General features: G+C 42.1%; 1 protein-coding gene across 1 annotated transcript in view; it reads right to left on the bottom strand.

The window, feature by feature from the left end:
- Window positions 1-2,409: 2,409 nt before the first annotated feature.
- Window positions 2,410-12,379, bottom strand: part of LOC144231248 (olfactory receptor 2Z1-like) — a 23,984-nt gene continuing 14,014 nt past the window's right edge. Inside the window, exon 2 of the mRNA XM_077763686.1 lies at window positions 2,410-3,376. Within this exon, the coding sequence (XP_077619812.1) occupies window positions 2,410-3,376 (967 nt within the window). The remainder of the gene's footprint in view (window positions 3,377-12,379) is intronic.

The following is a 12,379-nucleotide window of genomic DNA, read 5'->3' as shown; positions in this document are numbered from 1 at the left end:
TGCCTCTTGTACAATCTGTCTGCTGAAGCTCTGGTTGTCATGAGACATGTCAGCCAGTAAGAAAGAGTGGTGAAGTGAAGAGTGTGATCCTACCCTGATATCTAAGGAGACTACTGGAAGGCACATACGCTTATACTTACAGTCTACTGGCCACAGATTGTTGTACATAGCCATATCTAGCTGCATTGGTGACTGGAAAATATATTTATTTCAGGCAGTACATGCTTAGTTAAAATTGGGGTTATTTTTAAAGAAAGTAAAACTAGATATTAGGAAACAACTTGCTCCCTGTATCACAGGAAGGGATAAGCAGACAGGTTATCTCTTACATGTCATTTTTCAAAGTTTTCCCATCTGTTTATTGGGCATGAGGTCAGATGCATTACTAATTGCAAATTATGGCTTTCTCCTTTTTTTGGGTAAGTGCTAAGGAGTCACAGGATGTGTAAGGTCATGTGTATGGAGCATGATGTGGGGGACTGTGGTGGTGAAGGAATCTTATTCTGGAATCAGATGGTGGGTATGTATTTATACAGTTTTGGCCAACACAACCCCTTAAGATAGAGATAATTCTCCCCTGAGTAAATTTCTTCCTTGGAGAGAAAATGTGGCAGAAGTGTTCAAGTGAGACTCCAATTCTCTGTGCTATTCTTGATTTTTATGAAGAGTCAATTGAGAAAACATTAATCCAGCTGCAGTAAAAGGGATGTAAATTAAACTTTAAGGATAACTTTTGGTCTCTGAAGACTTTTAAGGGTGTCTTAAAGCAAGAAGTAATTTTGGCATCTCTTATGATGATTGCTTTATATAATAAAGACTTGGGATGGTAAAGTATGGCCTAGCTTGAATGTGCAAGACTGCAATCCAGGATGGTTCTTCCCTCTTTCCCTGCTTCCCTGCTGCCCTCTATGTTAGATGATGATACATCTAAGAGGAATAATAATTTCTAAAGTAATTTAAGGGGAAGTTAAGGAGTGGAGCTGGTAGCATGTGATTAGATTTGTGTTTAGAGACTCTTTTGGCTCTCTTGGAAAATAAGATGTGGTTGTATATGTGGGGTGAGGTGAGAAAGAGAACAGGGAGACCTGTTTGGAAATTCCTGCATCATCCAAGTAAAGAATTACTGTATCTTTTGACTCTGGTGGTGTTAGTTGCTGCAAGGATTGCATCTCATCAAAAGATAAGCTGTGATGGTCAAATGGACAGGATTTGGCGAGGGATTAGGCATGGGCAGTGACAGAGTCCTGCTGACCTTATGGAGCACTCACTCAGTTATCAGCCCAGAGGAGATATCATTATTTTTGTTGTTGGTATGATGAATTTGAGATGCTTCTGGAACATCCAGTGTGGGTTTTGAGCTTGCAGGAGACATATGGCTGGCCCATAATATATATGAGAGACTTTGGTGTTAGTTGGTAACTGAAACCATTGCTATGAATGAGAGTGACTTGAGAGACTCTGGACTGAGAAGAGAAATGTCTACCACCATGTTTTAAGTCCCCCATCACTTAATGGGAAGACATGGGCCAGAGTAGGAAAAACAAAACAAAACAAAACAAAATAGAAATGTGGTGTTGCTACCAAAGGAAGAAAGATTTTCAAGGAGGAACTAGCAATAGTGCCAACACTTTTGGGATTAGGTAAGAAATGTTCATTGGGTTCATCCATTTATTCAACAAGCATTTATTGATGGACTTTGTGTGCCAGGCACTCTTAAGGGAGATGACGGTACAACACTAAAAATTAAAACCTCAACTTCCCTGAACTGTACATTCTAAAGGGAAAAGGAAACATTGAGTACACAAATTAAGTTAGGAAGAGATGGTGGGCTGGGATGGGGATACTATTTTGAACGGGGTGGCCAATGCAGGCATCTCTGGTATAATTACATTTGAGCAGTTCCTAAATGTAGTGCAGGAAAAAGTCATATGCAAAAATGTGGAGGAAAGCACCTAGGCATCAGGAAACTGTGTGTTGAAGAAACACAAGCTGGGATTGTGTTTGGGAATTCTGATCAATAAGGGAGCCAGTGTGGCTGGAGAACAAGGATGAAGGAGAAGTTTGGGGAAATTGCCAGAGAAGAAGGGGTTTGGAGGCCCTTTGGGGAGAAGAGATGCTTTTGGACATTTAGTGACAGAGATGATGAAAGATTGCCCTTTGAACAAGTGATGGCTGGATCAGAAAACAGACGAGTTTTTTGAGGTGAGGGAGGGGAGTGAGAAGTGGACACTGACAATCTGGATAACTCTTTGAAGAGAAGGGTAGCAGATGGAGGGGAATACAGGGTTGCCTTTTCACTTCCCTTTATGTGGATTTGGGAATCTTCACTTCTCTTCTCAGGAGGAAATCCTAAATAGGCTCCTGGAGCCACAGGGACATCCTAGGGTAGAAGGCTCACTCTTCTAAGTGTTAAGCAGTCTTGCCCACCCCACACTTCCCTATGACATTCTTCATTGCTCCTGTCACTTCCTTGTTCCTGAGGCTGTAGATGACAGGGTTCAGCATGGGTGTGAGGACTGTATAGAAGATGGACACTACATCATCCTGGCCAGGAGAGTGGTAGGATGCAGGTAACATATAGGTATAGACGAGGGGTCCATAGAAGAGGTTGACAACTGTTAAGTGGGAGGAACAGGTGGCTAGGGCCTTCTGAAGTCCCTCCACAGAGTGCATCCCAAGTACTGCTGCCAAGATGAAGGCATAGGACATCGTGATAAAAGCAATGGGCACCAGAAGGACTACCAAACCTGTCACAAAGAGCACTTGCTCATAGGAGGCTGTGTCAGCACAGGCCAGCCTCAGCAGTGAAGGTACCTCACAGAAAAAGTGTGCAATCTTCCTCGACCCACAATAGGGGAACTGCAGGGTCAGTGTAGTCTGGATGGAGGCATTGAGAGGCCCTCCCAGCCAGGAGGCAGCCACCATGAGCAGACAGGTCTGATGGCTCATGAGTGATGGGTAGCGCAGAGGGTTGCAGATGGCCACATAGCGGTCATAGGCCATGAGGGCCAGCAGGAGGCACTCTGTGGCCCCAAGGAACATGAAGAAAAACATTTGTGTCCCACAGCCCACAAACGAGATGCTAGTCCAGCTAAAGAGGAAGCCTCCTATCATCTTGGGGACGGTGACTGAGGTGAAGAAGATGTCCAGGAAAGACAGTTGGCTGAGAAAGAAATACATGGGTGTGTGGAGCCGGGCATCTCCCCAGATCAGGAAGACCATGGCAGTGTTGCCAGCCATGGCAAGTGTGTAGACTACCACAACCATGCTGAAGAGGAACAGATGTACTGGGGTTTCATTAAAAAGATTTGTGAGGACAAAGCCGTTGGTGGAGGACTGGTTCCAGGGCCCTCTGCCTGCCTCTTGCCAAGCTTCACTGTGGGGAGGAAGTAAACCAACTCATCAAGGGCTCTGAAGTATCCAGTCTGAGTCAGAGAGTGGGTGATGGATGACAACAGCAGAGGGCAATGTTTTTGTAGGTTCAGAATTATTTCGTGATGAAAAAGTACTATAAAACACATGGCATGAAGCCAAAGCAGTGCTCAGAGGAGAACTTTTTCCCAAAAATTTTAATGTTTATTTTTGAGAAGGAGACAGAGTGCAAGCAGGGGAGGGGAAGAGAGGGGGAGACACAGAATCAAAAGTACACTGCAGGTTCTGAGCTGTCAGCACAGAGCCTGAGCAGGGCTTGAACCCATGAACCGTGAGGTCATGATCTGAGTGAGTCAGATGCTTAACGAACTGATCCGCCCAGGCACCCCACAAAAAGAACTTACAATGCAAAATGCGTGAGTTAAACAAGAGGAAAGGCTAAAAATGAAAGATCAGGGGGGCGTGGGTGGCACAGTCGGTTAAGCCTCCGACTTTGGTTCAGGTCATGATCTCACCATTTGTGGGTTCAAACCTCGCGTCCGGCTCTGTGCTGACAGCTAGCTCAGAGCCCGGGGCCTCTTCAGATTCTGTGTCTTCCTCTCTCTTTGAACCTCCCCTGCTCACGCTGTCTTTCTCTGTCTCTCAGAAATAAATAAAACATCTAAAACAAATAAAAATGAAAGATCAAAGTTCCCATCTTAAAAAGCTAGAAAAAGAACCACAAGATATTAGAACCCTCCATGTTTTGGGGCACTTGGGTGGCTCAATTGGTTAAGCATCTAACTCTTCAACTCAGCTCAGGTCACGATCTCACGATTGGTGGTTTAGAGCCCGGAATTGGGCTCTGTGTTGACAGTGCAGAACCTGCTTGGGATTCTCTCTCTCTCTCTCTCTCTCTCTCTCTCTCTCTCTCTCTCTCTGTGTGTGTGTGTGTGTGTGTGTGTGTGTGTGTGTCCTGTCTCTCCCCCTATCTGTATGCCCCATCCCCTGCTCTGTATAAAAAGTAAACATGAAAAAAATTTAGAACACCCCATGTTTTGTGTAATATACATACTTAGCAATATTTCTAATAATACACACATGAGTAAGTATGCACACAGGAGAAAAATTAAAAATAAAACATTTACTTTCATACCTAATCTAAGAACTAGATCTACAAATATGTGAATTATATGCTTCAAAATTTTTATTTACATAGGGATCCATGTGATGAATTTTTCTTAGAAATAGGTGAGAGCTTTTGCTATGGCTGACAGGTGCATTTTATCAGCTAGTGAAGTTGTGCCGTGCCACCTTTCCATTGTCACCTTGACCCGAAGGAGTCCTAAACATATCCTTTGTGCTCAGATGCAGGAATTGCTCCTAAGTAAATTTCTGGCAGTACGTTGTCCTCATCCCTAATACTGTTACCTCATTTGAAGAAGTTTATAAACTTGTTTGATAGAGAACGGGACTCATTATAAGTATAAATATATGAACTTCATAATAGGAGTAGGTAAACCAGTTTCAATAGTTTCCCTTAGAAGTATCAGGGGTCATTAAAGTTCTCCTTTCTCAACTTACTTTTCTTCAAGTAAAGTCAATCTCAGTGCATATCATATTAAGCTATGATGAGAAAGAAGTCAGCCAAAGGCAGTTTTAGAAGGTGTGGATGAGAGAGAAACTCAGACCACACATTCCGCAGTAAGACAGCCAGCAGAGAACTGCCCACCAGACAAACTCCCTAAGACTTTGTGGCCTGCTGCTTTCTTTGGTTCCAGTGTTCAAAATACTAAGGAATGTTTTGAATTCTAGCTTATATTTCTGGGCTTGATAGCAAATGACTTAAATGGAGACAGTGAAGATAAATAAAATGAACTTCCCAATATTCTATAATGAGTTAAGAATATGAGAGAATGTTGGGGCTGGCTTGATACCATTGGGTCACTGGAACAGGACTGGAGGAGCAGCAAAGTGTTTTGGAGGTACAAAATGTCAGAGATGTGATAGACTGTGGCCCTAATCTGCATGTCCTTCAAAATCAACAGCAGGGCTATACAATCTTTGGGTCATCTGTGTTTACTCTTTCCCTGAATCTAATTCTTGGGAGTGAGCCCTGAGCATCTTTGGTTCTTAAGACTCCCAGGCTTGTCTGATATGTGGTTTGAGTTGAGATCCACTGCCCAGAACTTTTGGTTGAAAGTATAAAGGAGCTTAGGATCCAGGGTTTTTCCCGGGTCTCACACAGGTAGATCTCAGTGAGCTATGAGAGGAAAAGGTTTTCCTCAGTGCTCATTCTAGCATTTCTTACTATGCATAGGGACCCATATTATCTATGGCCTTAAATATCACTGTTTCCAGGATGCTCATGCCACATATACAGATTCCTTAGAAATGAGTCAAAGTGTGTTCAGAGTATAGAAAGGCCCATCCCAAAGCTTGTCTCCAGATCTGAGCACAAGAAGTTAACACTGTTAAACCTAAACATTCAAGATGAGCCTTTAGTGAAGATATAATATACTGCATCTGTTTCCTATATTTATGGTGCTCTAACATCTTGAGGCCTTGCAGACCCTGGAAGGATCTGCCTCTCCCAGGTTTGCTAATTCATAGACGTAGCGAACAACTTACAAGGGTTAATGTCTTTGTTGTGAAAACTGACAAATACTGAGTGCATACCCCCCATCTGCTTCTCTCTATCAGTGGGATAGAGGGACACTATCCCTATGCTGTTATCCCCCCAGGGACAGATTTTAGATTGCTAGAGACACCCTTATAGCTGAAAACCATCCAAAATTACTCAAAGTTCCAACCCCTAACCTGTTCAGCCATGCCTGACCCAATCCTTCCCACAAAAATTACAGTAAAACATTTTACTTATGTTTTCCCTTCACTCTTACCAACCCTGATGCTTCCTTCCCCCTGTGGCTTTGTATGATGTGGCATGCCCCTTCCTCTTGCAAACTGTAGCTTACCTTCTTAATTGGATCTGTTGGGAGCATTAGTGGTTAATACAGGTAGAGTGCTTGCAGTATAGTCAGGCAGGAGGAATATGTGTTTGTCAGCTGCTATTAACAACACAACTCTTACCACTTTTATAGTCCTGAGCCTCTGCTCATCTCTCTATATAAAATGGGGTCATGATACTTGCTTCTCAGTGTTGTTGTGAGTATTGAATAAGAAAAATGTTGAGGTTGTGCCTTTTGCATGATAGGTATTCAGTAGATGTTAGAATACTTCTCTTCCTCACTTAAGCAAATTAATTTTGCAAAATAATCATATAATCAATAATTGTACTCATCTGCAAAGAGCTTCTACTGCCTCTTGCTTGGAAATTTCCTTTCCACAGATTGTGTTCTCAGAAACCTTGTAAGGGGTTGTGTTTGTTGTGATGGGGAGAGCTTCTCCCATGCACACTGGATCTCCCAACTAGGCTGGGTATTATTTGTGACTAAGGACTCTGTCCATAGAATACATTTCTCCCCAGAATGCAGCTCATATGGCCCCGGGTGAATGCTTATGAGATGCGTGGTTGCCCACGTAAACACTATTATCTCTATGGTTGTCTTTTGATATGGCCAACGGAATTTAACACCCTCTTTGTAGAGCTGTGCATAAGCAACTATTCCTAGAGATTATTCTTTGTCCTGATACTATTGATTCTTCTTTTCATGGCAGTTTTTCAGTATTAACACACACACACACACACACACACACACACACACACACGCACACACCTGCATTGCAGTGTATGAAGTGCACGTGTGGGTCTCAAAAGAAATATTTAGGGTGGTTCCTTTTCTTTCAGACTATTCCCAGGTGGAAGAGGATATTTTTTTTCTATTCCTGCCACCCCTAGCTTGCTTAGATGTGAACTAGTACCCAGTAGGCATTGAAAAACCACTAGAATGAACTAAAAAGGAATCTTCCATATAAACAACATTGAAGACATAGTCTTCTTTCTCTCTCCTATGACTTTTCTTACTGGTATATATTTTTTTCTATTCCCCTACAGTTTAACTGTTTTTTTTTCTTTTTTAAAAAATGTTTATTTTTGAGAGAGAGAGAGAGAAAGAGAGAGAGAGCGCGCAAGCACACAAGCTGGGGAGAGGCAAAGAGAAGGAGACACAGACTCCAAAGCAGGCTCCAAGGTCTGAGAGGTTAGCACAGGGCCCAACATGGGGCTCAAACTCACAAATTGAGATCATGACCATAGCCAAAGTCAGATGCTTAACCAACTGAGCCACCCAGGAGCCCCACCTTATTTTTTTCTTTTAAAGTAAAGCACACTTGACGGAGNTTAAAAAAAAAAATTAAAAAAAAAAAAAAAAAAAAAAAAAAAAAGTAAAGCACACAATGGTTTTTATAATTTAAGATATTTCATTTATGGAGAAAGATAATGTTGAAAAACAAAAAAAATCAAACAACTTCCAGATTGTCAGAGATTTTAAATACTGGAAAATTTGGGGGCGCCTGGGTGACTCAGTTGGTTAGATGCCGGACTTCGGTTCAGTTCATGATCTCATGGTTCATGGGTTAGAGCCCCACGTCAGGCTCTGTGCTGACAGCTAGCTCAGAGCCTGGAGCCTGCTTTGGTTTCTGTGTCTCCCTCTCTCTCTTCCCCTCCCCCACTTGCGCTCTCTTTCTTTCCCTAAAATAAATAACATAAAATTTATTTTTTTAAATGCTGGAATATTCGATAGAAGACAAGTTGTGGAATTGCCCACTGTCAATTGTGGGGTGTATGAATGGGAGTGAGGGTTTTACATTACTTCCCTAGCTCTCGACATCTCATCTTTCTCTCACTCACCTCACATTGTCTCAATGTGCAGTCTCCATTAGATGGCTTGGTCTCTTATTGACTTTTCTCCTTCTTCATGTCCTTCCTGGGCTCCAGCTTGTGGCTCAGAAACCGAAACAGTCCCTTGGGGAGTACACATAGAAGGCTGTGAAATCTGAGGCCATAAATCCATTTCTATTCAACAAGGCACCCTTAAAACCTTCCCATTTTCCCCTAGAGTCCCATTTTCCACAGCATGCCTTAACCACAGATACTGTAATTAGAGTGAGCTGCTTCCTGTTCTCAGTACTCCTTCCAGTTCAGAATGCTGTGACTGAAAAGCTTCTGTGATTGAATTTTCCTCATTTCCTCACCCACAAAACCAGTATTGCAGTTCTTTGTAGATCAGTGCCCATGATGTAACTGTGTTTTTGAGATGTACAGGATATGTGTGCTGGAATGACATAAGCTGTTTAGTCCTCAAACTTCAAATCATAGATGAGGTAATGGCATTTAGATTTGGTCCCCAAATCTGCACATCAGAATTATCTGAAGAACTTCAAAACATATTGATGTATGTGCCCCATCTTCAGAATTGGTGATTTAATTGGTCTGGCATATGACTATGTCTTTTTTTTTTTTATGTTTTATTTATTTCTGAGAGAGACAGACAGCATGAGCAGGGGAGGGTCAGAGAGAGAGGGAGACGCAGAATCCGAAACAGGCTCCAGACTCTGAGCCAGCCGTCAGCACAGAGCCCGACGCGGGGCTTGAACCCACGAACAGTGAGATCATGACCCGAGCCGAAGTCGGACGCCCAACCGACTGAGCAACCCAGGCGCCCCTGTCTTTGAAAGGTTTAAAAGGTTTCCACATGGGGACACCTGGGTGGCTCAGTTGGTTAAACCTCCGACTTTGGCTTAGGTCATGATCTCACGGTTCATGGGTGTGAGCCCCACGTTGGCTCCAGCTCAGAGCCTGGAGCCTGTTTCAGATTCTGTATCTCCTTCTCTCTCTGACCCTCCCCTGCTCATGGTGTCTGTCTCTCTCTCAGAAATAAAACATTTAAAGAATTTTAAATAAATAAAAGATTTCCACATGATTCTAATCTGCAGACAAATCTGGAAACCATTGAATAGAGTTTTCACAGACAGAGGAATAACAAATATGCCAATGGCTAACAGCTAGATCTCCTTAGAGCAAAATGGATCAGCAACATCAGCCACTTCTTCAAAATGCAAATTCTCAGGTCTCACACAGACCTATCAAATCAGAAACTCTGGGTGGTGACTCAGAACTCTGTTTTAACAAGACCTCCAATTGGTCCAGTGTTTGATAAACTTTGAGAGTCACTGTTCTGTAGCACAGAGGTTCTCAACCAGAGTGACTTCCCCTCTCCTACACTGAGATATTTGTCATTGGCTGAAGACATTTTTGGTTGTCGCAACGCAGAAGTAGGAAGAGGCATATAATGGAGAAAAGCCTGGAATGCTGCTAAACATCTGCAAGTGCACAGGATAGCCCCCAAACAGAAAAATAACCAGCTCTAAATGTCCATAGTGTCAAGACTGGAAAAGCTTGCTCTTAACTGTATTGGGTTCCTAGGCAATTATGGCCTATATTTATGTTCCCTGAGGCTATTTTTATTCTATACCCCGTGGAGCAGTAAGATCAATAGTGCATATTATGGCAGCTGCATGAGGTTTTTGAATGATTAAGTGAATGAACAAGAGTCATGATAGAAGTGAAGACAAAGACCAAAGCTCATACAGTTGACTAAAGGAGGAGCTTTTGACATAGTGAAATTTTACATTTATTTAGAGCACTAAAACAGTTTTAGACTGGGTTTTATAGGAGCCAAACAGACATGGTCGAGTTTCCTAAACAATGGGTAGCCTGACACAAACAGCCAATTCTTCTGATAAATGTTTAGATTTGTGAGCTATGCACAGAAGCACTGGCAGGTTTCTTTTATTTTATGACACAACGGTGGTGGTGGAGTCTCCTGGATGTGGCTCAGAATCTATGAAGGAAAAACTGCCATTCTGCGTTCTCTTGCTATTAACCTGTTTTATTGATGAATCTTCCAAAGTTCTGCAGACCTGTTTGATGTTCATGGCTAAAATCTGAATTCAGTGCCAGGGGGACAATGAGAGTGACTGACCTGTGAGCAGTTTTGTCAACTGTTGAACCAGGCCAGGGGGTTAGAGTGTTGGGGGGAGGTAAAAATCTCTTTGTTCCACCGCTTAACACAGCATTGGGATCTCATGTAGATATACAAATGGCTTTAATATTTCTAACTACTAGTCATGTGCCAGGACTGTGTTCAGTGTTAAATGCATGTGTTCTAGGCATTATTATCTTCATTTTACAGAGTAAAAAGCCAAGATTAAGAGATAGCAGATACAAGACTGAAGGGTTCAAATTCAGTCTGACCAGAAGCCATTACTGGTTGCACAATGCCATTTTGTTTTGACAACATTCTTACAGTTCTCTGAAATCTCACCTTTTCAATGGTGCTGTGAAACTGGCCACCAATCGCCAGTTTGGTGACCTCCCCAGTCAGCAGTTAATGATGTGGAAAGGNTTATTGTCAAGTTGATTTCCATATAACACCCAGTGCTCATCACCACAATTATTCCTCAATTCTAAAAGTAATCAGAGTGGGAAGCAAACTAATATTTCTTTATCTCCCTTTTTCTTTGTGGGTCTCTGAAAATTTGATTAAACTACAAAAGCTTTCAAGACAGCCAGATAGTAGGAAAATAGAAATCTGTTGAATTTACTATGATGGAATCCGCTGATGACCAGAGAGCACCTTTCTTTAATCCCCATGGTTTCTTTATCCATAGGGATTGGGATGTGTGCAGGAAAGTGCAAACCTCAGAACTATGTCTTTCTGACTGATCACACAACCTCAGACAAGTTATTCAGTTTTTCTGAACTTTGATTTCTAATTTTACTTTCTTTCCTTCTTTCTTTCTTTCTTTCTTCCTTCCTTCCTTCCTTCCTTCCTTCCTTCCTTCCTTCCTTCCTTCCTTCCTTCCTTCCTTCCTTCCTTCCTTCCTTCCTTCCTTCCTTCCTTCCTTCCTTCCTTCCTTCCTTCCTTCCTTCCTTCCTTCCTTCCTTCCTTCCTTCCTTCCTTCCTTCCTTCCTTCCTTCCTTCCTTCCTTCCGTTCTTTCGTTCTTTCTTTTTATTTTTTACAAATAGTTTATTGCCAATTTGGTTTCCATATAACACCCAGTGCTCAACTCCACAAGTGCCCTCCTCCATGCCAATCTCCACCCTCCCCCCCACATCCACTAGTCCTCAGTTTGTTTCTCAGCATTCAAGAGTCTCTCATAGTTTGCCTCTCTCCCTTTCCCCACCATTTCTCCCCTTCTTCTCCCCCATTGTCCTCCGTTAAGTTCCTCCTAATCCTTCTATACGTACAAACATATGATATTTGTCCTTCTCTGCCTGACTTATTTCGCTCAGCATAACACCCTCAAGGTCCATCCATGTTGCTACACATGGCCAGATTTCATTGTTTCTCATTGCCATGTAGTATTCCATGGTATAGATAAACCACATCTTCTTGATCCATTCGTCTGTGGATGGACACTTAGGCTCTTTCCATGTTTTTGCTATTGTTGAGAGGGTTGATATGAACATTGGGGTACAATTGCCNTTTCCAATTCCGTTGGTTGCCTATTAGTTTTGTGGGTTGTTTCCTTCACTTGCAGAAGCTTTTAATCTTGATGAGGTCCCAATCTCTTATTTTTGCTCTTGATTTCCTTGCTTTGGGGGAANGCTTTGTAGTAGAGGCTAAAGTCTGGGAATGTGATACCTCCCGTTTTGGTTTAAATTTTCAGTGTTACTTTGGCTATTCGGGGTCTTTCGTGGTTCCATACAATTTTAGGATAGTTTGGTCTAGTTTTGAGAAGTATGCTGGTGAAATTTTGATTGCAATTGTATTAAATATGTAGATTGCTTTAAGTAAAATGACATCTTAACTATATTTATTCTTCCTATCCATGAGCATGGAATGTTGTTCCATTTCTTTGTGTCTTCTTCAATTTCCTTCATAAGTTTTCTATAGTTTTCATCGTACAGATATCTTGTATCCTTGGTTAGGTTTATTCCGAGGTATTTTATGGTTTTTTGTGCAATTGTGAATGGGATCAGTTTCTTGATTTCTCTTTCTGTTGCTGCATTATTGGTGTATAAAAATGAAACCGATTTCTGTACGTTGATTTTGTACGCTG

Source organism: Crocuta crocuta, unplaced genomic scaffold, assembly GCF_008692635.1.
Source record: "Crocuta crocuta isolate KB4526 unplaced genomic scaffold, BGI_CrCroc_1.0 scaffold513, whole genome shotgun sequence".
Taxonomy (NCBI): Eukaryota; Metazoa; Chordata; class Mammalia; order Carnivora; family Hyaenidae; genus Crocuta; species Crocuta crocuta.
This window is presented reverse-complemented; position numbering and strand designations above follow the sequence as displayed.